Here is a 27,580-nt window from a genome sequence, read left to right as displayed (position 1 = left end):
ATGACGAATTAGATTAACTCAACCCTCTTACTTAAGACAGCTTGCCAGAGCAGAATTAGTCTACACTGTACAAATTACGTTAAATATATTGCCTCAATGGACAGCTATCACAACAATGGAATTACTTCACTAACCATTCAATTAATAATTAAAGATTACACACATTAATGTCAGGCAGACACAACAGACCGCCGCGGTAACACTTTACTCACAGTGACAACTACTTAATAACATCACCAGCAATACAACAAAACACGGATTACAAGATTAGTTAATAATCACAAAGACATGCTGGTGTGTGTAAGTGCTGCAGGTGTGTGTAAGTGCTGCAGGTGTGTGTAAGGGCTGTGGGTGTGTGTACTGTGCCACACCTCCCCGCGGCACTGTGCCACACCACCAGGAGCCTCATGTGCTCACGCCGGGAGGAGGTCATCAACCAGAGCACAACACCTCCACGCCATCAGCCACTTGCTCGGTTGAGGAAACAAATTAATTAACATCCCAAATTTGGATGTCATCCAAGCTGCCATTGACAGTTGTTAAGCCACCACCACAGTGTGAGGGCTACAGGTTGAAACAGCCATTTCAACTGGGCGGGGAAAAAAAACGATTCAAATTTTTTAGACTGGTTAGGTTTACCCGGTGGACGAAATTAGTGTTTAATTTCCTGCAACGAGCAAGTGCATTAATTTTAATAAGGTTAGAAAATGTAATTAAAAATGCAGTAGTTTCTGGTAGGTTAGAGGTGGTTGTGTGTCAGGTGAAGGCCACACACTTGGAGCTTCACCAGAGTTATGTTTATTGAACTCTTGACAAATATTTGTGTGACTAAACGACTGGGAATGTTAATAAATTAATAATTCATTGTGTCGTGGGACAGGCAGCCAGTTTATATATACTGTCTATGTTAGACTTATGCGTAAGTATTTACTAGGAAAATGAAAGGAAAATTCCGGAAGTTTGTGTGTTTCATCACATTATCAAGTATCGTTTATTTCCTTCATCATGTGTTAGTGAAACATGAAAACCTTCGCAGTATTTTCGTTTAATTTTCTATTAGTGGATAGTTACCCATAACTGAATCACGTGTTTTTGGTTATTGTTCTTACAAGTTAGGCTTATATCGAGGTCTTATAAGGAGGCAGCTTATAAATGGGGCAACAAGCAACTCAATATTATGCAGATTTCATGAAAAGTTATCTTCTTCTTCTTCTTGATAGTAGGTGGAGTTAGCATGAAGGGCGTAACCCTCGATGACTGCACCAGGACAGATGTAAGGAGACGCGTGTATGTGGAGAATGATAAGGATTAAAAGTCGCGAGGAGCCGTAGACACAGCAGCGGTGACGAAAACAGAGATAGACAGGAGAGGGAGACATGCGTACCGGAGGGCGGCACGTTGTGTCTATGACATCGACTAATATTTAACAGGGAACTCCCACATCGGAAAGCGCAAGCAGTACATTTCCCACAGCAGTATGGGGGCAAAGGACGCTCAGCCACCGGGCGGCGCTGTCGGCGGAAGCATCCTATCCAGCACCCATAAACAAACTCCTTCACCCGTGGCACCCAGATAGTGGAAGGGCACCACGGGACAGGAAGCACCCGGGCATCCTGATAAGGGCCCAACACCCGACCCTCACAGGTCACGACCTCGGCAGTCTGGACTAGGCTCCCCCCAGACTGGGGGCAACGAAGGAAGGGGGAAGGGAAGGGAATTATCTGGGGGAAAGCACCAAGCCATTTCGACTATATAGCACTGGGAAGGGATCAGGATAAGGTTTTGGGATTGGCCGGAGGGGAAAGGAATGGTGCCCAATCACTTACACAGGAGCCGAGGCCCCCCCTGGCACACATCCATCTTCAGCACCATGACGAGGTCCCGATCAGCAGAGGCAAAACCCCTCCGCGAGGATCCAACAGCAGGAGGCGCTTAGAGGGGTGGACAGGAAGCAACTCGGGAGCCCCTTACAGCCTCGCCACTGACTGCGGGGGACTCGGGAGCACCATACTTCCCCACCTCCTCCCAAGGCACACCACGAAGGGGAGACACACTCGAAGGGGAGACACACTCGAAGCCCGCCACAATCGCTTCGAGACAGGCCGCGCCACACCATTTCTACCAGGCCCCTCAGCAGCATCACTACATCCACACAGACCACACCCACACCATTCGAAGAATCCACAGAGGCCACATTGCTCACACTGTCGACGTCATCTAGGGAAACAGCCTCGGAACACCAGCATGCACATTTCTCCAAATGGATGGAAGCATCAGAACGACAGTCGTCGAGATACACAAGCATTGCAGGCACCTCCCTAGCCGAAGCACCCCCTCCAAAACAGAAGAACCTGCTCCCCCTGGAGCCGAGACCACATCCACAGGCGAGGGCGGGACATGAACCTCCACTGGGACAGCCTCCACTACATGCAGGCCAGGCGACGGCCCACCCCGTGCACCGGCTCAACAACCCCAGGGGCCACGGCAGTTACCAGACGTGTCACACAAGCCGTAGAACCCACCGCAACAGGCGGAGCAGCAGACAGGCAATCAGACGCCTCAAGCACAGTACCCATACCGTCCGAACGCAACAGGGGCGGGAAATCCTCCGCACAAAAAATATGCACCCTACCAGTCGCTCCCATGTCGCATGCTGCAGCCAGATGACCCTCGTGACCACACTTATAACAAGTGCGCATTGCCCCCAATACAGGGAGCGGAGCGTGTAAACCAACACAGACGCTGACGATGGTATACTACACTTCAGCGACATCGTCAGGGTGCAGGAGCCGTCAATCATACCAGCACAGTGGCCGGCAAGGACCTTGTTCCAACGAACACTTAACACAGTCCCAAACCATTCAAAACAGGAGGTTAAAAGATCGTCCTGAAATTCGAAGGGGGGGGGGGTACCATGCACCGCCACATACGTCAAGGCGACACTAAGATTCACCACTTTAACAGAACCGGCGGTATCAAGGAGAGGGGAAACACGTCCCTCACACCGCTCGAGAAACACCTGAAAGGGCGCCTGGTGGTGGAACTTGGCCACACCACGGTCACCCTGAAGCAGCTGGACGCCCACGAAGTCCGACAGCTGCACATGGAGCATGTCCACCAGGGCGACACCAACTAACTGATGGTCCACCGGCACTGTAAATGCCAGACCAGCCGACAATGTCCTCATCACTGGAGCTGAGAAGTCCCCATGGCAAATCCAAACGACACCCTGTCAGTGGCAAACCACCACCACCAAGCAGGGGCAACCAGCAATCATTCAACGTAAACACTAGCCAGGAGCGGAGGGACCTCAGGAGCGTCCGACCCAGCCAGTTTTTTTTATTTTTTTATTTTTACATGCAAGCATGCAATGAAGTACAATAAATACAATAAAACAATACAGGAAACATAACAACAAAGCAAAACAGAAAACCACCGGCCAGAAGGACTGACAGCACAGCACAACAATAAGCATAACTGGAGAAAATGCAAGAGAAACACAGTATACATCAAGTCAAGAACATCACACAAAATATAAGACAATGTAAACATGGAATCATGCAATCAAATAATGACAAGAAAACAAACCATTGTAACATATGAAACAAAGCACACAGAAGCACTAGCCGGAAGGACCGACAACAAAGCACATCATGAAGTACAACATGAAAGATAACACAAGAAAATCATAACATACAACAAGCAATAAATAAAAAAAAAAGAGACAACACGTAAGGCAAAAATATAACACACAGGGCATAGTTTCAACACAAAATAAACATATGAAGAAGAACATGCACTTCGAACCACCGGCCTCGCAATAAACGAAGGGAGAGGCACGAGCACAGAACACAATAGGGCAAGCAAACAGCCAGAGGGGCATACGGCACTACATAAAGCACATAAACAAGAAATCAGTGGACATACTTGCCCGGAAACCAGGCCCGCGGGAACCACACATTGAACACTTTCCAGAGCAACCACCGCCGAGGATCTCGCACATCCACCAGGGAAGCCATAACATCCGGAACCCTGGAAACAAACACTTGCAAACAGGGGACCCAGATGGTATCACTGACGAGGCGAGTAGCCGCCACGCGTCCCCAGATGCAGGGAACCTGCCCACCATGAAAGTTCTCCGGTTCGTCAGACAGCATTAACTCGGCAATCGTTGCCCAGTGACCCGGCGGCATCACAGACGCCGGCAACACGTCCCCCAGGGCCCCAACGTGCATCCTCACAGGAGCAAAGCTGGACAGAGGGCACCACCACAGGAGCACCCGCGGCCACAGGCACACCACCAGACAACTGCAGGGAACCTGGACGGCGCACATCCTTCCGTAATGTCACCACCAGACCACGCCCAGCACCAGTATCCACACCATCCCTGGCAGCAGAAGCCACCACCCCCCACTGCGAAGAGCCCCCTGGTGGGGAAAGAACAGACGGCACGTCCGAGACACGGGCACCAGCACCAGCATGCACATGGACCTCCACCACCACTAACTGCGTAGACACCGACGTATCCAGATCCACACCGTCAGCACCCGAAGACCCACAGTCACTGAAGTTGCCAACATCGGCCCAGGCAGAAGACGAACGCCAGGAACGTTTGGGCACTGGCCGGATATCGTCAGAGCCGGATGCGGACCCAGAAACACAGACACCACAAGCCGGACGAACCGACGCCCGACGCAGAACAGCAGCCTCTAACACAGGGGAACCAGGCCACACACAGCAGAAGGCTCCGCAGTCACCCCAACACCCAGCACAGCTAGGACCCGAGGCGAGGATACAGGGCCAGGCACAGCAGCCGAAGACGAGGGAGAAGACGGCGACGCCTCACAGTGAGCACCAGGAAGGCCCACGGGAGCAGCGGGGACATTGACAGGAGCAGGAAGATCAGCTAATGGGAAGCTCACCTTCTCATCTCCAGAGTCCTCCTCCAGAGGGAGCGGCGGGAAATCCTCTTCCAGGAACAGTTTGACGGGGAGCAATCGGAGCTGCAGTGCACCCGGCAGCCTGATGCCCCAATAGGCCACACCGGAAACAGGTATGGGGTTGCCGGACATAGTACACCCGGACGTAGTACCCTAAAAGCCGGACAGAGGATGGAATGTACGACCTCAGGCGCATCCATAGGGTACGAATGTTGGTCTTCACACCCGTATACTTGCCAGAAGACAGCGTGTGCATCCGCACACTAACGTCGGTGCCAAACCGCTGGAAGAAACGCTGGAGGGTCTCAGGAAACTCCATGAGGGGCCCATGGACACTCACATACGTCATGGCACCACTATGATCCGAAATGGAGACAGATCCGGCGCCATCCTGCAGCTGCTAGGTACGTCCCTCGTACCGTCGGAAAAAGTCATGGTACGCCACTTCACCCACAAACTTGATGACCATACAGTGAGCAGTTACCAGCTCAACACCGTAAATTTCCATGACCGGGATGTGGAGCATGTCACACATGACCATCTCCTCGACCAGGTATCCCACACGGCCAGTAAACTCCAAACCCATGGAGTTTACCCTCACAACAGGGGGAAGATGGCCGCCCATGGTAAAAGCGCCACGTCCATACCAACCAGGAACAGCATGGAGGGTCTCCGACCCGGCCAGTGGTCGCTACTCAACTCCGAAAAGTATTCACTCAGGTTGTTGTTATGAGTATTATGGCTCTCTCTCGCCACATGGTGCTAAGATTCTTTGATAACATGAAACAATATTAACTAGCACATGGTATCAAGCTTCCCTAGCTGCGCATTAAGCTTATCAATGTTATAGTATTAAATTTTCACAAGTAGTAGGCAGCCACACACCAGGGGAAGGCAATCACACACCAGGGGAAGGCAGCCACACACCAGGGGAAGGCAGCCACACACCAGGGGAAGGCAGCCACACACCAGGGGAAGGCAGCCACACACCAGGGGAAGGCAGCCACACACCAGGGGAAGGCAGCCACACACCAGGGGAAGGCAGCCACACACCAGGGGGAAGGCAGCCACACACCAGGGGAAGGCAACCACACACCAGGGGAAGGCAGCCACACACCAGGGGAAGGCAGCCACACACCAGGGGAAGGCAGCCACACACCAGGGGAAGGCAGCCACACACCAGGGGAAGGCAGCCACACACCAGGGGAAGGCAGCCACACACCAGGGGAAGGCAGCCACACACCAGGGGGAAGGCAGCCACACACCAGGGGAAGGCAACCACACACCAGGGGGAAGGCAGCCACACACCAGGGGAAGGCAGCCACACACCAGGGGAAGGCAACCACACACCAGGGGAAGGCAGCCACACACCAGGGGAAGGCAGCCACACACCAGGGGGAAGGCAGCCACACACCAGGGGAAGGCAACCACACACCAGGGGAAGGCAGCCACACACCAGGGGAAGGCAGCCACACACCAGGGAAAGGCAGCCACACACCAGGGGAAGGCAGTCACACACCAGGGGAAGGCAGCCACACACACCAGGGGAAGGCAACCACACACCAAGGGAAGGCAGCCACACACACCAGGGGAAGACAACCACACACCAGGGGAAGGCAGCCACACACCAGGGGAAGGCAGCCACACACCAGGGGAATGACAACCACACACCAGGGGAAGGCAGCCACACACCAAGGGAAGGCAGCCACACACCAGGGGAATGACAACCACACACCAGGGGAAGGCAGCCACACACACCAGGGGAAGGCAACCACACACCAAGGGAAGGCAGCCACACACACACCAGGGAAAGACAACCACACACCAGGGTAAGGCAGCCACACACCAGGGGAAGGCAGCCACACACCAGGGGAATGACAACCACACACCAGAGGAAGGCAGCCACACACCAGGGGAAGGCAGCTACACACCAGGGGAAGGCAGCCACACACCAGGGGAATGACAACCACACACCAGGGGAAGGCAGCCACACACCAGGGGAAGGCAGCTACACACCAGGGGAAGGCAGCTCTCCACATAACATAAGCCCTCCCCCAGCACCACCTCCCACTCATATATTAACTCCCACTTGCTGCTTGAGCTCACACGCCAACATAATTAATGCTTGCCTGTGTTTACATTATACCTGAGGGAACCTTTGGTGCTTGCAGGCAACACTATACCCGAGGGAACCTTTGGTGCTTGCAGGCAACAGTATACCCGAGGGAACCTTTGGTGCTTGCAGGCAACACTATACCCGAGGGTACCTTTGGTGCTTGCAGGCAACATTATACCTGAGGGAACCTTTGGTGCTTGTAGACAACATTATACCTGAGGGAACCTTTGGTGCTTGCAGACAACATTATACCCGAGGGAACCTTCTTTGGTGCTTGCAGGCAACACTATACCTGGGGGGAACCTTTGGTGCTTGCAGGCAACATTATGCCTGAGGGAACCTTTGGTGCTTGCAGGCAGCATCATGCCTATGGGAACCTTTGGTGCTTGCAGGCAACATCATGCCTGAGGGAACCTTTGGTGCTTGCAAGCAACATCATTCCTGAGGGAACCTTTGGTGCTTGCAGGTAACATCATGCCTGAGGGAACCTTTGGTGCTTTCAGGCAACATCATGCCTGAGGGAACCTTTGGTACTTGCAGGCAACATCATGCCTGAGGGAACCTTTGATGCTTGCAGGCAATATTATACCTGAGGGAACCTTTGGTGCTTGCAGGCAACATCATGCCTATGGGAACCTTTGGTGCTTGCAGGCAACATCATGCCTGAGGGAACCTTTGGTGCTTGCAGGCAACACTATACACGAGGGAACCTTTGGTACTTGCAGGCAACATCATGCCTATGGGAACCTTTGGTGCTTGCAGGCAACATCATGCCTGAAGGAACCTTTGGTGCTTGCAGGCAACACTATACCCGAGGGAAACTTTGATGCTTGCAGGCAACATCATGCCTGAGGGAACCTTTGGTGCTTGCAGGCAACATTATATACGAGAACCTTTGGTGCTTGCAGGCAACATTATATACGAGGGAACCTTTGGTGCTTGCAGGCAACACTATACCCGAGGGAACCTTTGGTCCTTGCAGGCAACATCATGCCTGAGGGAACCTTTGGTGCTTGCAGGAAACACTATACCCGAGGGAACCTTTGGTCCTTGCAGGCAACATCATGCCTGAGGGAACCTTTGGTGCTTGCAGGAAACACTATACCTGAGGGAACCTTTGATGTTTGGAGGCAACACTATACCTGAGGGAACCTTTGGTGCTTGCATGCAACACTATATCTGAGGGAACCCTTGGTGCTTGCAGGCAACACTATACCCGAGGGAACCTTTGGTGCTTGCAGGCAACATTATAGATGAGGGAACCTTTGGTGCTTGCAGGCAACATTATACCCGAGGGAACCTTTGGTGCTTGCAGGCAACATTATACCCGAGGGAACCTTTGGTGCTTGCAGGCAACACTATACCTGAGGGAACCTTTGGTGCTTACAGGCAACACTATACCTGAGGGAACCTTTGGTGCTTGCAGGCAACACTATACCTGAGGGAACCTTTGATGCTTGCAGGCAACATTATACATGAAGGAACCTTTGGTGCTTGCAGGCAACATTATACATGAAGGAACCTTTGGTGCTTGCAGGCAACATTATTCATGAAGGAACCTTTGGTGCTTGCAGGCAACATTATACTTGAAGGAACATTTGGTGCTTACAGGCAACATTATACATGAAGGAACCTTTGGTGCTTGCAGGCAACATTATACCCGAGGGAACCTTTGGTGCTTGCAGGCAACATCATGCCTGAGGGAACCTTTGGTGGTTGCAGGCAGCATCGTGCCTGAAGGAATCTTTGGTGCTTGCAGGCAACATCATGCCTGAGGGAACCTTTGGTGCTTGCAGGCAACATTATACCCGAAGGAACCTTTGATGCTTGCAGGCAACATTATACCCGAAGGACCCATTGGTGCTTGCAGGCAACATTATACCTGAGGGAACCTATGATGCCTTCAGGCAACACTATACCTGAAGGAACCTTTGGTGCTTGCAGGCAACACTATACCCGAGGGAACTTTTGTGCTTGCAGACAACATTATACCCTAAGGAACCTTTGATGCTTGCAGGCAACATTATACCCGAAGGAACCTTTGGTGCTTGCAGGCAACATTATACCTGAGGGAACCTATGATGCTTTCAGGCAACACTATACCTGAAGGAACCTTTGGTGCTTGCAGGCAACACTATACCCGAGGGAACCTTAGGTGCTTGCAGGCAACATTATACCTGAGGGAATCTTTGGTGCTTGCAGGCAACATTATACATGAGGGAACCTTTGGTGCTTGCAGGCAACATTATACATGAAGGAACCTTTGGTGCTTGCAGGCAACACTATACCTGAGGGAATCTTTGGTGCTTGCACACAACACTATACACATTACACATGAGGGAATCTTTGGTGCTTGCAGGCAACATTATACATGAGGGAACCTTTGGTGCTTTCAGGCAACATTATACATGAGGGAACCTTTGGTGCTTTCAGGCAACACTATACCTGAGGGAACCTTTGGTGCTTGCAGGCAACACTATACCTGAGGGAACCTTTGATGCTTGCAGGCAAAATCATGCCTGAGGGAACCTTTGCTGCTTGCAGGCAACATTATACCCGAGGGATCCTTTGGTGCTTGCAGGCAACATTATACATGAGGGAACCTTTGGTGCTTGCAGGCAACATTATACATGAAGGAACCTTTGGTGCTTGCAGGCAACATTATACATGAAGGAACCTTTGGTGCTTGCAGGCAACATTATACAAGAAGGAACCTTTGGTGATTGCAGGCAACATTATACATGAAGGAACCTTTGGTACTTGCAGGCAACATTATACATGAAGGAACCTTTGGTGCTTGCAGGCAACATTATACATGAAGGAACCTTTGGTGCTTGCAGGCAACATTATACATGAAGGAACGTTTGGTGCTTGCAGGCAACATTATACATGAAGGAACGTTTGGTGCTTGCAGGCAACATTATACATGAAGGAACCTTTGGTGCTTGCAGGCAACATTATACATGAAGGAACCTTTGGTGCTTGCAGGCAACATCATACATGAAGGAACCTTTGGTGCTTGCAGGCAACATTATACATGAAGGAACCTTTGGGGCTTGCAGGCAACATAATACATGAAGGAACATTTGGTGCTTGCAGGCAACGTTATACTTGAAGGAACCTTTGGTGCTTGCAGGCAACATTATACATGAAGGAACCTTTGGTGCTTGCAGGCAACATTATGCATGAAGGAACCTTTGGTGCTTGCATGCAACATTATACATGAAGGAACACTTGGTGCTTGCAGGCAACGTTATACTTGAAGGAACCTTTCGTGCTTGCAGGCAACATTATACATAAAGGAACCTTTGGTGCTTGCAGGCAACATTATGCATGAAGGAACCTTTGGTGCTTGCAGGCAACATTATACATGAAGGAACCTTTGGTGCTTGCAGGCAACATTATACATGAAGGAACCTTTGGTGCTTGCAGGCAACATTATACATGAAGGAACCTTTGGTGCTTGCAGGCAACATCATACATGAAGGAACCTTTGGTGCTTGCAGGCAACATTATACATGAAGGAACCTTTGGGGCTTGCAGGCAACATAATACATGAAGGAACATTTGGTGCTTGCAGGCAACGTTATACTTGAAGGAACCTTTGGTGCTTGCAGGCAACATTATACATGAAGGAACCTTTGGTGCTTGCAGGCAACATTATGCATGAAGGAACCTTTGGTGCTTGCATGCAACATTATACATGAAGGAACACTTGGTGCTTGCAGGCAACGTTATACTTGAAGGAACCTTTCGTGCTTGCAGGCAACATTATACATAAAGGAACCTTTGGTGCTTGCAGGCAACATTATGCATGAAGGAACCTTTGGTGCTTGCAGGCAACATTATGCATGAAGGAACCTTTGGTGCTTGCAGGCAACATTATACATGAAGGAACCTTTGGTGCTTGCAGGCAACATTATACATGAAGGAACCTTTGGTGCTTGCAGGCAACATTATACATGAAGGAACCTATGCCGTGTTAGAAGATAAACTGGGAGCTAGAGAAGGTAGTTAGGTAATCTGAAATATTTCTTCTCTAAATGCTTGGTTTAGTACTTGCTCAGGTCTCAGGTGGAAGTGTATTCTCTCTCTCCCATCAGCGAACCCTTTCTTGCTCGGAACCTCTCTCACTACCTTCTTCCTCCCATGTTCAACCCTGTCTTCTGGAACCCTCTCCCTCTCTCCAGAACCCTGTCTTCTGGAACCCTCTCCCTCTCTCCAGAACCCTGTCTTCTGGAACCCTCTCCCTCTCTCCAGAACCCTGTCTTCTGGAACCCTCTCCCTCTCTCCAGAACCATGTCTTCTGGAACCCTCTCCCTCTCTCTACAACCCTGTCTTCTGGAACCCTCTCCCTCTCTCCACAACCCTGTCTTCTGGAACCCTCTCCCTCTCTCCACAACCCTGTCTTCTGGAACCCTCTCTCTCTCTCCACAACCCTGTCTTCTGGAACCCTCTCCCTCTCTCTCCACAACCCTGTCTTCTGGAACCCTTCCTCTCTCCACAACCCTGTCTTCTGGAACCCTCTCCCTCTCTCCACAACCCTGTCTTCTGGAACCCTGTCCCTCTCTCCACAACCCTGTCTTCTGGAACCCTCTCCCTCTCTCCACAATCCTGTCTTCTGGAACCCTCTCCCTCTCTCCACAACCCTGTCTTCTGGAACCCTCTCCCTCTCTCTACAACCCTGTCTTCTGGAACCCTCCCTCTCTCTCCACAACCCTGTCTTCTGGAATCCTCCCTCTCTCCACAACCCTGTCTTCTGGAACCCTCTCCCTCTCTCCACAATCCTGTCTTCTGGAACCCTCTCCCTCTCTCCACAACCCTGTCTTCTGGAACCCTCTCCCTCTCTCTACAACCCTGTCTTCTGGAACCCTCCCTCTCTCTCCACAACCCTGTCTTCTGGAACCCTCCCTCTCTCCACAACCCTGTCTTCTGGAACCCTCTCCCTCTCTCCACAATCCTGTCTTCTGGAACCCTCTCCCTCTCTCCACAACCCTGTCTTCTGGAACCCTCTCCCTCTCTCAACAACCCTGTCTTCTGGAACCTTCCCTAACCCGTTCTTCTAGAATCTTTTTTGGTGGGCTTCTGAGAACAGATGATCTTATAAGATGTAATAGAGAGGGGAACTTCTCTTAGATCCGCGGGCTGAGGGGAGGTGTGGGAAAGGCCAGGTGGCAGGGAGACTGGTAATGTGGGATGGTGCACTGATTCAGGAGAGATTGTGTGTGCGTTTACATGCCCGCTGGAGGGACGGCAGTCTTTGTAGAGTTGCTGTGGCGCCTTGCTGTGGCGCCTTGCTGTGGCGCCTTGCTGTGGCACCTTGCTGTGGCGCCTTGCTGTGGCGCCTTGCTGTGGCACCTTGCTGTGGCGCCTTGCTGTGGCGCCTTGCTGTGGCGCCTTGCTGTGGCACCTTGCTGTGGCGCCTTGCTGTGGCGCCTTGCTGTGGCACCTTGCTGTGGCGCCTTGCTGTGGCACCTTGCTGTGGCACCTTGCTGTGGCGCCTTGCTGTGGCACCTTGCTGTGGCACCTTGCTGTGGCGCCTTGCTGTGGCACCTTGCTGTGGCACCTTGCTGTGGCGCCTTGCTGTGGCACCTTGCTGTGGCGCCTTGCTGTGGCGCCTTGCTGTGGCACCTTGCTGTGGCACCTTGCTGTGGCGCCTTGCTGTGGCACCTTGCTGTGGCACCTTGCTGTGGCACCTTGCTGTGGCACCTTGCTGTGGCACCTTGCTGTGGCACCTTGCTGTGGCGCCTTGCTGTGGCGCCTTGCTGTGGCACCTTGCTGTGGCACCTTGCTGTGGCACCTTGCTGTGGCACCTTGCTGTGGCACCTTGCTGTGGCGCCTTGCTGTGGCACCTTGCTGTGGCACCTTGCTGTGGCACCTTGCTGTGGCGCCTTGCTGTGGCGCCTTGCTGTGGCACCTTGCTGTGGCACCTTGCTGTGGCACCTTGCTGTGGCACCTTGCTGTGGCACCTTGCTGTGGCACCTTGCTGTGGCACCTTGCTGTGGCACCTTGCTGTGGCACCTTGCTGTGGCGCCTTGCTGTGGCGCCTTGCTGTGGCACCTTGCTGTGGCACCTTGCTGTGGCACCTTGCTGTGGCACCTTGCTGTGGCGCCTTGCTGTGGCGCCTTGCTGTGGCACCTTGCTGTGGCACCTTGCTGTGGCACCTTGCTGTGGCACCTTGCTGTGACACCTTGCTGTGGCACCTTGCTGTGGCGCCTTGCTGTGGCACCTTGCTGTGGCACCTTGCTGTGACACCTTGCTGTGGCACTTTGCTGTGGCGCCTTGCTGTGGCACCTTGCTGTGGCGCCTTGCTGTGGCGCCTTGCTGTGGCACCTTGCTGTGGCACCTTGCTGTGGCGCCTTGCTGTGGCGCCTTGCTGTGGCGCCTTGCTGTGGCACCTTGCTGTGGCGCCTTGCTGTGGCACCTTGCTGTGGCACCTTGCTGTGGCGCCTTGCTGTGGCGCCTTGCTGTGGCGCCTTGCTGTGGCACCTTGCTGTGGCGCCTTGCTGTGGCGCCTTGCTGTGGCACCTTGCTGTGGCACCTTGCTGTGGCGCCTTGCTGTGGCACCTTGCTGTGGCGCCTTGCTGTGGCGCCTTGCTGTGGCACCTTGCTGTGGCACCTTGCTGTGGCACCTTGCTGTGGCACCTTGCTGTGGCACCTTGCTGTGGCACCTTGCTGTGGCACCTTGCTGTGGCGCCTTGCTGTGGCACCTTGCTGTGGCACCTTGCTGTGGCACCTTGCTGTGGCACCTTGCTGTGGCATCGTCATGCTGGGCTCTTCTCTCTCTAGTTGTTGTTGTGGTGGTTGAGCTTTGTCTCTTTGGTAATATATTACCTAAATAATTACCTTAATGTAAGGTAATAACATCATTATAACATCATAGTAATAACATCATTACCATTGATATATAGCATATTTTCGAGGCAAGATAGTGGTACCCTTATCAACCCGCTCTATATGTTGATAGTTTGTTATGTGTGCTCATTGCATATTTATATGCAATATTTTCCTAAGAATAGTAAACCCAGTAATGGGCTTGGTAAAGGAAAATTAGTTATACAAATGGTTTACTATGTATTTATATAGTGAATAACCTCACTTCTCTAAGAATATGATGTAAACTGGAGTTCAGATCCAGGTGTGAGAGGTTAGGTTAAGGAAGGTTTATGTCGGTGAAGGGAAAGTGGCCAGTAACAAGGCAGTTCTAAGAATATAATTGTAAAATAATGAGCTGTGACTCAGGCACAAGAGGTCAGGTCAAGGCAGGTCAAGGCAGGAGACTAAGTCCAGGCAGGTTGAGTTGATATCCAGTAACAACACTGCTTGAAATTATGTTTGACTGTCTCCTTCACTTATGGAAGCCCCACAGTGAAGCATCACTATACATGTAGTGTAGATGCACTGTAGATAACATACTGTAGACTAGTGTGTGTGACCTGGAGGTTCCTGGAACCTCAGTGTATCAACACATTTCAGTAATGTGAGTAAGCTTTGTAAGTTCCACTGCGAATATTTTTGTTTACTTTGATCTTAATGTGAGAGTTTGGATTAGTGGAATAAGTGAAATGGTTGAAGAATTGAGCTCGGAAAATTTCTAAAATTTTCTTTATTCTTTTAACCTTTATTCCTGTCGTGATATTCAACTAGGTCGCCTGAGGAAGGACTTGCTTAGCTAACACACCAGTGTAGTAAGCAGCTCATTCCTCACTCTGGGACCATTTATGAACAATTGACTAGGCGCGAGGAAAGGCCGAGACCCCAACAAAATTTGAAATCCCCTCCACTAGGCCGTCGACCTTCGCCAATTCGCCGAAGCTAACGAGTAGGTCACGGGCTCTCACAACAATAATTTATTGTTGTGTGGTGCCGTATATTTGATCCAAAACAATGAATCAGTCTCAATTTTATTAGTCGAGTGTGAAGAACATTTGCATAACAATAATAATGTGTGGGGGTGTAACGAAAAGACAGTGTTAACCATAACAACTTAGTTTATTCAATAAAGTACTAACTACTACAACAAAACGAAAGAAATGTCAATGACGTTACTCGAAATCCTTCCTGTGACACTATCAATGACAGCTAGACACCAGCCCCTCGGACTGCATAATGAACTAACTCGAACATAAGACGTGATCACAGAGGAATCAACAAGCAAGCAAGAACTAACAGATCTATAATCACAATTACAACAAATGACACAGTAGGTTCTGAAACACATCTCCAGTAACCTCCTAACTGTTCTACGCCTCAGTGCAGTCTACACCTGCCATAGCGGTTGCAATGCAATCAAATCAGTAGTCTTTCAATAACTAATGGGTTCACTGGCAACTCCAGCAGCCTTCCTCAAATTACTCCTTACGTTAACACTCCGTCCCACGGACGATCAACAATCAATAACACTTTGATTTACATTAATGATAAAATAACATTTACGTTAATAACAAGATAACATTTACGTTAATTTAATAACTCTTACAACTGTCACTAGTAACGCGGAAATTACACAACACTCTACCCGTCGAGCATTCAGTGAGTAAATCCCATTAATCCCTGTACTTCCAGACAGCTGATTAATCTCTTTACTAGTTACGATAATTTACGTTATCGGTTACTAATCACTCAACGATGGTAAACTCTGATTTTACAATGTCCAAAATGCTAAGAGAACGGTAATCACTCGTGATTACCTTCAGAGTAATTAATTACTATCCTCAATATCAATAATTAAAGAATTAAATATGCAACCTTTCACACTGGCTCAGCAATTTACATTAAGGTATGAATTCCGTCCGAGCTTTCCATACTCAGACCAATTCAGGTGATTAGGTCGACTGCTGGCAGCCGTGGAGTGAGGACGTTTACCGACCCTCCGTGGCTGTTGGGGTCGTTTGCCGTTTTGGTCGCCAGGTGGTGTGGGCATCTCTGCCCTCCCAGTTTTGTTGCCTGCCTGGCTGCGTGTTGACGTGGCAGTTCTGACATGGGGGGCCATCTTCCTCCTGTTGTCTGTGTAAATTCCGTGGGGCTGGAGTTCACGTGTAAGGCTGGATATCCGACCATTCAGTTGGTGATGTGTCATATGCTTCGTATCCCGGTGGAGGCTATCTACGGTATTAAGCTTGTTACTGCCCACCGGGTGGTTGTCAAGTTCGTGAGGGAGGAGGAGTACCGAGACTACCTCCATCGTACGAGGGGCGTACGTTGCCATTGCCAGATGCTGCCGGCTCTGTGGCGATCTCGGACTGCAGTGGTGCCCTGACTTATGTTAGTGTCCACGGTGCGCCCCTGGAGTTCCCTGAAGACCTCCTCCGGCGCTACTTCGGGAGGTATGGTGCAGTTGGCGGTGTGCGAGTGAACACGCTTTCCTCGGGGAGATATGCTGGGCGGCGGACGAACATCCGTACCTTAAGTATGAGCATGCGGTCGGATATCCCGTCTAATGTCCGGCTGCTGGGTTACTACGTCCGGGTGTTTTATGCCCGGCAGCCCCGTACTTGTTTTCGATGTGGCCAGCTGGGGTATCAGGCTGCCGGGTGCTCTGAGGCCCCTGCTGCTCCTGTCAACTTGTTCTGGGAGGAGGATTTCCCGCCGCTCCCTCAGGGCGTGGATTCCGGAGATGAGGAGGTGCGGGTCCCGGGAGGCGGTTCCCCCTGCTGAGGTTTGTGGTGAGCGGGATAGCCTGGTGGTGGTGTTGAGAAAAGATGCTCGCTCTGAGGGTCCTGTGGCCCCTTCCTCGTTCCCCGTTTCCTCGGCAGAGGTCTTGCCGCCTCTTCCGTCTCCGGCCGTTTCTTCCGCGTCTCCTGCGGTCTCAGTGGAGGTGCTACCGTCTCGTCGACCGTCCCCTGCTCCTGTGCATACGACGGCCAGGCAGTCTCAGCGACCCTCGTCCGCTTCTTCGGCGTCGTCTGCTTCCTCGCAGGGCGTAGTTGGCCCTCCCCAGCCTTGCGACTTGTGTCAGTGACCTTAAGCGTACGTTAGCCGTTGCCACCTGATCTGGATGTTCCAGAGTTTATGATACCTCCTCGGCAGCGGGGGATTCGTAACCCTTCCGACCATGAGGATTTGATTTGGGAGGCTTATAAGAAGAAGTATCCTTAGGATCTTTTCCCTGAAAAGCACACTTTTGCCTCTTGAGGACTGTGTTCCTCGCATATGATTTCTTAATATTTTGTGTATCCTTTTGCGTGCATGGCTGTGGGGTGCGGGTGGGGCGTGTGAGTGTGTGGGTGGGGTGTGGGTGGGGCGTGTGAGTGTGTGGGTGGGGTGCGGGTCGGGCGTGTGAGTGTGTGGGTGGGGTAGGTTATGCTTCCCGGTCTATCCTGCGTGCTCTGGTTTATGTTGTGGGTTTTTTGTATGGCTTGTGTGTGGATGAGCGGTTGCTGTGCGTTGGTGTGTCCGGTTGTGGATGTCGTGTGCGCTTGTTCATGTCTTATTGTTTTTTTTTTTTTTAGATATATACAAGAGTTGTTACATTCTTGTACAGCCACTAGTACGCGTAGCGTTTCGGGCAAGTCCTTAATCCTATGGTCCCTGGAATACGATCCCCTGCCGCGAAGAATCGTTTTTTCATCCAAGTACACATTTTACTGTTGCGTTAAACAGAGGCTACAGTTAAGGAATTGCGCCCAGTAAATCCTCCCCGGCCAGGATACGAACCCATGACATAGCGCTCGCGGAACGCCAGGCGAGTGTCTTACCACTACACCACGGAGACTGGTGTAGTGCCTGGGATTGCGCGTGCCCTTCAGGCTGTTGGCGTGTTCCGGCCACGGTTTATGTTCTTTGTTATGTTTTGCCATTATGTTTCGCCTCCAGTTTGTTATGGGAGGTCTGTTTCCTTTATTGTTATTCTCATTCTTATTGTGTGTTTATCGTTTTGTGACTGTGCTTCTCCGTCTGTGTTTGAGGTGTTGTTAGGCTTATGTGTACGTCATGTTCTGGTGTTCCCCCCTGTGCTTATATTCCGTGTTCTGGTGTTTCCCCTGTGCTTATATTCCGTGTTCTGGTGTTTCCCCTGTGCTTATATTCCGTGTTCTGGTGTTTCCCCCTGTGCTTATATTCCGTGTTCTGGTGTTTCCCCTGTGCTTATATTCCGTGTTCTGGTGTTTCCCCTGTGCTTATATTCCGTGTTCTGGTGTTTCCCCCTGTGCTTATATTCCGTGTTCTGGTGTTCCCCCCTGTGCTTATATTCCGTGTTCTGGTGTTCCCCCCTGTGCTTATATTCCGTGTTCTGGTGTTCCCCCCTGTACTTATATTCCGTGTTCTGGTGTTTCCCCTGTGCTTATATTCCGTGTTCTGGTGTTTCCCCCTGTGCTTATATTCCGTGTTCTGGTGTTCCCCCCTGTGCTTATATTCCGTGTTCTGGTGTTCCCCCCTGTGCTTATATTCCGTGTTCTGGTGTTTCCCCTGTGCTTATATTCCGTGTTCTGGTGTTTCCCCTGTGCTTATATTCCGTGTTCTGGTGTTTCCCCCTGTGCTTATATTCCGTGTTCTGGTGTTCCCTCTGTGCTTATATTCCGTGTTCTGGTGTTCCCTCTGTGCTTATATTCCGCTGTGTTTATCTTTTTGTGGTGTTTTATGTATGGGCTTTTGTGTGTTTTGTGGTCAGCCCTTCCGGCTGGTCTTCTCTTGATTTATTCCTTTGTCCGTGTTCATGTGTGTGCTTTGTACTTTGTGCTTGTGTTCTACGTTCTATTTGTTTATGCTTTCATTGTAACTTATACGCATGCTTGCATGTAAAAATACAAATAAAAAATAAAATTCAGGTGATTAAGAACGCTAATCACCACGTTTACGTTATTCTAAAATGACGTTACTCTTCCCATGAGTCAATCAAGTGCTGGTATTTCCGGGCAGATAAATAACGACGTTACGTTAATGGAACAATGGAGCCTTCGTGTGAGTCGATCAAACACAGATCGAGGTTAATTACTTCCTGAACACGTCAATTACCCAGCCCACTGACCGCTAATTACAACAGACAATACTCTAATTCTTATCTGGCTGATGGCTAGGCTCCTTGAGACTACCGTAGCTGCTTGGCAGGAAAGTAAATTAACCCAAACGTATTCTACGTTACTCAAATTGTTAAAGAACAAATTATCTTAAAGCAATGGGCGTTCCCTTGGTTATGTAATATTAATTGTCTCACAATCACCTCACTGAATGCCTGGACTTCGATGTCCTACCAGATAACAGGAGAATATAAACCCAAGTACTCGTCTACAGCCGAGTTCACCCACGACAATGACAAATCAATCTAACAAATCACAGTAATTTACGCTACAATCCGGTTGCAATGACAATACTGCAGAACACTAGTAAATAACACTCGGGACATGAACCTTCAAGAACACGGCCCCACAATGACTTGCTGAACTGCAGTCACATACGGTGATTTCTCAACACTAGCACAATCACCATCAATGACAACCCCTTTTGCAATAACACGGCAAGTACTCTAATTTCAAAGTATTAGAATACTGCACAACACTTACTGTTGCAAATGACCCCAGTGCTCTAATTACCACTAGAACGTAGATCCTCACATTGCAATCACAACAGTAAATAACACAATAATACAGGGCACCGGGACACTACGATCATATATATATATATATATATATATATATATATATATATATATATATATATATATATATATATATAAAATTCTCTAAAAAATAGGGAAGGGAGTACCACCTCTGGCTGGAAGAAGGGGGACCCATAGCCTCGGAGGAAACCACACAACGCATTGGAGGGAATGTAGGTCCCTTCCAATACAGTTTCTGTGTGCTTTTCTCCTACCACCCCCTTCCCTTTTTTTTTTTCCTTTATTGTGTATTTAAAGGTTACAAAACATACAAGACAAATGCCTAAAGGCTATGGATCTCTTGAAGCTCCTCCGCTTCTGGACAGGAACCGAGGACGCAGCAAGCATTTCCCCTCTGGATCGCCACACTGAGACGCTGAAACAAAAAACTGGAAGCCCTTGGGTCTCTGGTGACGTCAATGAGCCTGGAACCCAATTCCTTGAGAAATCCCAAGGCACTCTTGCCCCAGGGGCCATGCGTCTCAGACGCTATGGGAACAAAGAGGTATTGACCTTCCAGTCGCCTGTACTTGAGTGATTTTGCTGTTTCCCTGTGGTTGGCCGCCCCACCTGCTTGATCAGCTCCCAAGTGTACATAGGTGTCAGCCAGGGTGGATACACATGTGTAGTCCCACACCAACTGTCTACCCTCCTTCCATGAGTATATGGTGATGCCATCAGGGCGAAGTGCTGGGAAATCCGGGTTTTGGACCCCTAGGATGCGAGGTTCTCTCTCCGCTGGGCACCTAGCTGAGACGAGGCTTCTCTTGATGATGTCATTGACCTCGTTGTGTCTTGCATGCCAGCCCTTTGTGCTTCCGCAATGCAACCCATGCAGTCCGTATTGGTCTGCTTCCACCCTGTTGCAGTACACTTGTATTCAGTGTGAATTGGGGCACCAAGGCGGAGGGCCACTGCTACACGAAGGGATTCTGGATCTAGGCGCGTGCCCATTGCTGACATGGGTACTGCTAGGAGGAAGTCTCCTGCATGGGGGGCACGCACTGCTCTGAAGCGGGCTTTCTCCTTGTCTGATGTTGCGACGCTGAGCATGGCATCAGCTACTTTTTCCACTAAAGGGTGGTCCCAGCCGGACTGTTTGTGTTGTTTTGTTAGCTCTATAATGGTTGCTGGGGCTGCAAGAACATCCCACTGATTTGAACATTCAGTGAAAGCAGGATCGTGTATTCCTGCTGAATCTCTCAGGGTTGCAGGTAAAATATCTCTGACGAGGTCGTGCGATATATATATATATATATATATATATATATATATATATATATATATATATATATATATTAGTATATTTTGGTAGCAGTCTTTCCTGTAGACATATATTATTAAATATGACCGAAAAAGTAAGATTAATAATTCTAACATGAATTTTCTCGATCTTTCTTACGTTTCTTTTCACTGTTGATGGTAATTCAAAAATCAATTCTCCAAAATTCATTTTTATTTCTAGTCTGACGCGACACTTGAGCGCGTTTCGTAAAACTTATTACATTTTCAAAGACTTTAGTTTACACACACACACACACACACACACACACACACACAACTTTAACTGAATTGAGCTTAAACATCTTCGAGTTTTTTATACCTACATTTGGGTGAGGTGACATGTTACAATTGTTTTGGATGAGGTGAAAATAAACTTTTAACACAAGACAGAACACGAAACAATGGGTATTAAAGGAAGGTAACTGCAGAAGGCCTATTTTTATTGGCCAATATTTCTTGATGCTTCTATATTGGAGCGGAGTCTTGAAGTGGGTAGAATATAGTTGTGCATTAATTGGCTGTTGATTGCTGGCTGTTCTCGAAAGATCGAGAGAATTCGTGTTAGAATTATTAATCTTACTTTTTCGGTCATATTTAATAATATATGTCTACAGGAAAGACTGCTACCAAAATATACTAATATATATATATATATATATATATATATATATATATATATATATATATATATATATATATATATAATATGTCGTACCTAGTAGCCAGAACGTCGTTCTCGGCCTACTATGCAAGGCCCGATTTGCCTAATAAGCCAAGTTTTCCTGAATTAATATATTTACTATAATTTTTTTCTTATGAAATGATAAAGCAACCCTTTTCTCTATGTATGAGGTCAATTTTTTTTTATTGGAGTTAAAATTAACGTAGATATATGACCGAACCTAACCAACCCTACCTAACCTAACCTAACCTATATTTATAGGTAAGGTTAGGTTAGGTAGCCAAAAAAAGCTAGGTTAGGTTAGGTTAGGTAGGTTAGGTAGACGAAAAAACATTAATTCATGAAAACTTGGCTTATTAGGCAAATCGGGCCTTGAATAGTAGGCTGAGAAGTGTGTTCTGGCTATTAGGTACGACATTATATATATATATATATATATATATATATATATATTGATTTATATATATAAATCACACTTGTCACGGCCCTGGGAACAAAACAGGAAATTAACTCCACAATCTGGTATCTATCCACAATAATCATTGCCAGGATCTCTGACGTCACACACTGACACTAACCTGAGAGCTCAGTACTGGAATTCCACACCTGCAAGATTACACATGGAATAATATCACTCCGTCCCACGGACGATGAAAAATGATTGAATTACCACAATTCTACCAGAATGGAATATAAAATATTACATGGACATCCCTCTCAGTCCTTGGCTAATCTATGTATACTGTTCCCGTGTGTACCCACACACACACACACACACACACACACACACACACACACACACACACACACACACACACACTGTACGTCTGTTTACACAAGACGTAAATCCCTCTGGACTGACAAGATGTCGACAAGGGTGATTATCTCCTCGTCCACACTTCACTTCACCTCTACAGGTGCTGTTAGTGACAATGTGACGGAACACCTGACTTTGAATTCAGACTTTAAACTGACTAATCACCAGGAATACACACATAGGTACTTACGCATTTATACAGCCGGCCTCACCATACATCAGGCACCCCGCGCGGGTGGCTGGCTCACGGCGGTGGAGATGACTAGAGCGCTCCTCACATGGTATCTAACGTACAATTGGCGCAGATTTCGAACCCCCCCCCCCCCCTCACAACATGGCCCGGTTCGCACCCTCGACCACAGGTGAAGCGGAACGTTCATACCCAGGCGACGCGCACAACGAATAACGTCTTACACAAACATGGGAAATCTGCCTTAAAACACTGACAAGAATTTCCCCGTTCCCATCGACTGCTACAGAGCACTAGCAGGAATTAGAACGTCTATAATCACTGGTATGGGGATCCACGAGTCTGTTACTGCTCGTATGCAAATTACCCACATCCCAGATCTCTACCCACTGTACACAATGTCTTTCTCCTCTTCGAGCGAAGACTTCGGCCGGATTCTGCTGCGACCGCCGTCGTAGATGAAGCAGGAGGTGAAGCAGTTGAGTAGTCTAGCCACCACGACGCCCTATACTCAGTTTGGCCGAATGAGCACAGGGAGCGTCAGGACAAGGTGGTGGCTGTGTTCAGAATGACGCCTTGAGGGAAGGACACCGGCGATTCCCGCGTCTCCTCGAAAGAACCAATGAGAAGGAGGCACACAACGTTCTACCCCTCTCAACCAATCAGCGGCGGTGTAGCATGGCTCTGGGGCAACTTCAAGATGGCTGACTTCCCCAGATGTTTGCTAAGATGGCGGCTGTTGCCATGGCGACGATGCTGTAGCTTGCGGGAGGCCCACGCTCGCCCCACGCTGTCCCAGGCGGCCTGACTGTTCCCCCGCAAATCTTGAGTCCTCGCTCCAAGCCATACAATGAAATGATGATCTTGGCTATATCTCTGTGCACAGACGTGCAACCCCGGCCAGGGGTAACATTTCTGGACTGCTGTGACTGGGGATCTCACATGAGTCCAAACACAAGATGTTTCGGGTACAGGTTACCAAACGTAAGTCCGCGCACTTAACAAGTGTACTGGCCTCTCCACAGGCTGAAGAACACCATTGTAGGTGAGCTGGTGAACCATTCCCTCACACTTAAATCATGTTCTTTGATAATAAATATCTTGGGAATTTCATTGTATATAATGTTTTGTGATCTTTTATTATGAAAAACTCCTGTCCATGGTTGAATTACTTTAAACAATTATGAAAGTTATCAGATGAGGAGAACTTGTTCCAGCATCGTTTGGAAAGCGTTACGCTGTTGGCATTGGTGAGTATGTATGTGTAATTACCTGGTATTGGTGGGCGGTGTGTGCTGACCCGCGCACTGTGACGGTGCAGCATACACTCCCTTCCTAGATAGCTCACGTCTCTGGAGAAAAACCCATCTGGCCCTCAGTTCTAGCGTTCTGCTCCATGACTTCACTGTTCACCATTCATTTTTCATCCGGTTTGTACTTGTGGGCATAGCAATGGGATTTCGGCTCTCGCTCCACAGTCAACATTCCTTATTTTCCCAGCCAACTGGATGCCCCCTGAACGAGGAGCAGAGGATGAAGGTCCCTAGCTCTCCCCTACACTCTACGAAGCCTCCTCGCTGCTCAACTAATGATTCGATCCTTCTCACGGGACTCGAATAAAGAACATCCCCCTTAATGGTAGAACTAACATTGATACACCTTTAGCTCACGTCGACTAAGAAATAAGTGCCTCGTTTCTCTGTTACTATGAAGAGTGTGTGTTGTTGAACCAATTGGAGCCCAGGACAGGCAGGGGACCCGTCTCTGATTTTCACTTCCCATTAGCTAAACATGACACCTCATCTGGACATGTCTGTTTGCTTTAACGTCACGGTTTTTCCGGGCGCCATTCTGTTCTAGACTATTCCATCGTATAGAAAAGAAAATTAAATGTCTGCCTTAATATGAGTTTTTGAGTGCCCTAATTGTCCACGGAATATCCCCAAAGGAGCATAGAAACATCCAGGTATACCTTGAGGTGCTTCCAGGGCTTAGCGTCCCCGCGGCCCGGTCGTCAACCAGGCCTCTAACATTATTGCCAACAGCATTTGGTGGTCCCAGGTGATCACCCATCCAAGTACTAACTAAACCCAACGTTGCTTAACTTCGCTGATCGGACGAGAAGCGGTGTTCTCAACGTGGTATGGCCGTTGGCCATACCACGTAACAGTAAAAATATATATATATTTACAGATAAAAATAATCTAAAAATAATTAATGAGTGGAACTCTCCCATATCCATCCTGTACTTTAATTAATATACAAGAATCAGAAATATCAAGTTTGGTGGAATATTGAGCATGTTGTTTTACTCATATAAAGATGAACACAGATCAGGTTAGCAGCGTGGTGGCTCATCTAGCTCCTCATCATCAACGACTCATAAAAATATATTCTGAAATCTTGACTCTCTCTCTGTATAACTACTCTGTAGTCACTCAAACCAACACTATGATATTCTGCAAGTTAAATGAACATGAACTGTGGCTTATCTGACTGATGGGGTGGCAGTAGGAACCTGAAGCCCTGACTCACACGAATGTCCCTTCCGCCATTGTTCTGGTCTAGTCCCTGAGGACGCCCTCTCACTTCCGACCCTCAATACCAGATTTTCAATCATCTATCATCTATATCTATATAAATAATAATGTAAATGTTCGTTCGTTCAAAATCGCTAATCTCCGAAAGTTCTTTACCGATTGCTTTGAAATTTTTACGCAACATTCCATTCGCATCCGAGCGGGTTTTTATATACATACTATGTAGATGTCACGTCTGTAACAGTTAAGAACATTTTTTTTTTAAACAGCGCCATCTGTTGCACGTAACAGCAACACACGCTATATTAATATGTTACGATTCTATTTCGATGTTTCCGATTTCATTGACAAATTTAATTTTCATAGAATTCGATTTATTTTCATTTTGATTTAATTATTTTGTGTGACATTGCGTTGGAACTGAACTGTGTTGTTTACAATACCGTTCATTTGGTAAGTATAGTGTATTTTGTAATGTTTTCATTGTTTTTCATTTCGTTTCTTACTGTTCTACTTATTTTTCAGTGATGGGAACATTAGATCATTTGGGAACGCATCGGATGAAGGAGTGGGGAATGGTGGGGAGGACGAGGGGACGAGAGTGGGGTTGGTGGGGAGGCTGAGGGGATTGGGGTTGGGATATTGGTGGGGAGGACGAGGAGACGTGAGAGTGGGGAATGTTGGAGACGAGGGGGGACAGATGGGGGAGTGGAGAATGGTGGGGAGGACAAGGGAACAGGGAAGTGGAGGATGGTGGGGAGGACGAGAGGACGGGGAAGGGGGGTAATGGTGGAGAGGATGAGGGGACGGGGGAGTGTAGCATGGTGAGGAGGACGGGGGAATGGAGAATGATGGGGAAGAAAAGGGGAGAGTGGAGTGGGGGATGGTGGGGAGGATGAGGGGACGGGGGAGGAAGAAATGGTGGGGAGGACAGGGGGACGGGGGAGTTGGGTATGGTGGGGAGGACGAGGAGACAGGGTAGTGGGGAATAATGGGGAGGACGAGGGGATGGGGGAGGGGGGGAATAGTGGGGAGGATGAGGGGATGGGGAATGATGGGGAGGACAGGGGGACGGGAGGGTTGTTGCTGAGCCATCGCAAAGTGTGCCCGGGTACAGCTAGTTAAGAAATAATGGAGTTCAACAGGCGTATTTCTCCTGTACATATTGGTCAAATATATAATCAAATCATATCTTCAGGCACCACTTTGCTGGGCGGAGGGATATCGTGGAACTCTACGGTCTCCCAGCAGACAACTGACATTTGCCTCCACGAACATATATATATCTGACACTTTTTTATATAATGCTTCTTTAAACAATTTCTACCTCAACTCTACACAAATTAGTAGATATATATCGTAACGGGTAGCTTCAAGACGCTGTTCAGATTGAGTATGACTGGATAGGGAGCCTGAAGAGGCCAACTGGGAGGCTCGTACTACAACAGCCCCTACGATTAAAACTTTGAAATGTAAATATTGATGGAGAAATGTGTACTTTAAACAAAGATGATTTTTTTGTCGTCTTTTAACAGCTAATAAATAATATCTTGAATAATCAGCATCATTTGTGTCCTTGTGCTGGTGAGGCTGCAAATGGGAGGTTAAGAGTAGCATGGAGGTGTGACGAGGCACGTGTTGACGTGTTGCAGGAGGGTGCAGCCCGGAGGTGGAGACGGACACCAGCTCCGAGGACGAGATGCAGCGGCGGCTGAGGAAGACTGCCAGCGAGGGCGGCGGCCACGACTCGGACACCCCCGCGCCCCCGGCCAGGTCAGTCACTATACAACAACCATTTCATTCTCTAGTTTATTGTTATATTTATAATGGTTCCATGGTAAAACATGTGCTCATGTGCTTCACATAGATACAAGGGTAGTGTGAAGCTACATATCCTCTCAAATACATGTCAAGTCATCTGCCTAGCAATAAAGTCATCATAGATTAATAAGAATTAACCGAAAACCTTTATTCTTAACACATATCTTACTAATTCTAGACATAGTTTATAGTACTGTGTTAATGTATAGTTTATATAGCACTGGGCTAATGTATATACATATTTCTGGCCTTACATGCCTATATATACATAGTTCAGTCATTATCTGCCACGCTTTATCCATGTTTCCTGCAATTCACGATTTACAGAGAGACGTTCTGAGGGATTTGTGTCAGGAAGCACCATTGTTGAACTATGTTGCATGCAAGACACGCTCGCTACACTACTCACACACAATATTATACTTGTGTAGCATTACTCACACGCTCAGGTCTTTTGCAGATTAAACATTTGCTAATATTTCTCTGTACATTATTATTCAATATGTCTGTGTACTGCCTTGTCTAAATCAATAGTATAGTTTAAAACAACGTTAACATGAACACCAACACTTAATGTGTAGCTAACATGAGAGAAAAA

The 27,580-nt window shown here is 48.6% G+C and overlaps 1 protein-coding gene and 1 non-coding gene across 3 annotated transcripts in view; one reads left to right on the top strand and one right to left on the bottom strand.

Moving 5' to 3' along the window:
- The window catches only part of LOC123773871 (rabphilin-3A), a 648,197-nt gene that overhangs the window by 426,666 nt on the left and 193,951 nt on the right, over positions 1-27,580 (top strand). For both annotated transcript variants that reach the window (XM_069318825.1, XM_069318827.1), the window contains exon 5: positions 26,814-26,934. In XM_069318825.1, the coding sequence (XP_069174926.1) occupies positions 26,814-26,934 (121 nt within the window). The remainder of the gene's footprint in view (positions 1-26,813; positions 26,935-27,580) is intronic.
- LOC123774078 (5S ribosomal RNA) lies at positions 24,658-24,776 on the bottom strand. The gene has a single exon (XR_006774894.2). It is a non-coding gene; the product is annotated as a 5S ribosomal RNA (ribosomal RNA).

This window comes from Procambarus clarkii, chromosome 91 (assembly GCF_040958095.1).
Source record: "Procambarus clarkii isolate CNS0578487 chromosome 91, FALCON_Pclarkii_2.0, whole genome shotgun sequence".
NCBI classification, from domain to species: Eukaryota; Metazoa; Arthropoda; class Malacostraca; order Decapoda; family Cambaridae; genus Procambarus; species Procambarus clarkii.
Note: the sequence above shows the minus strand (reverse complement) of the source record. Positions and strands in the feature narration are given on the sequence as shown.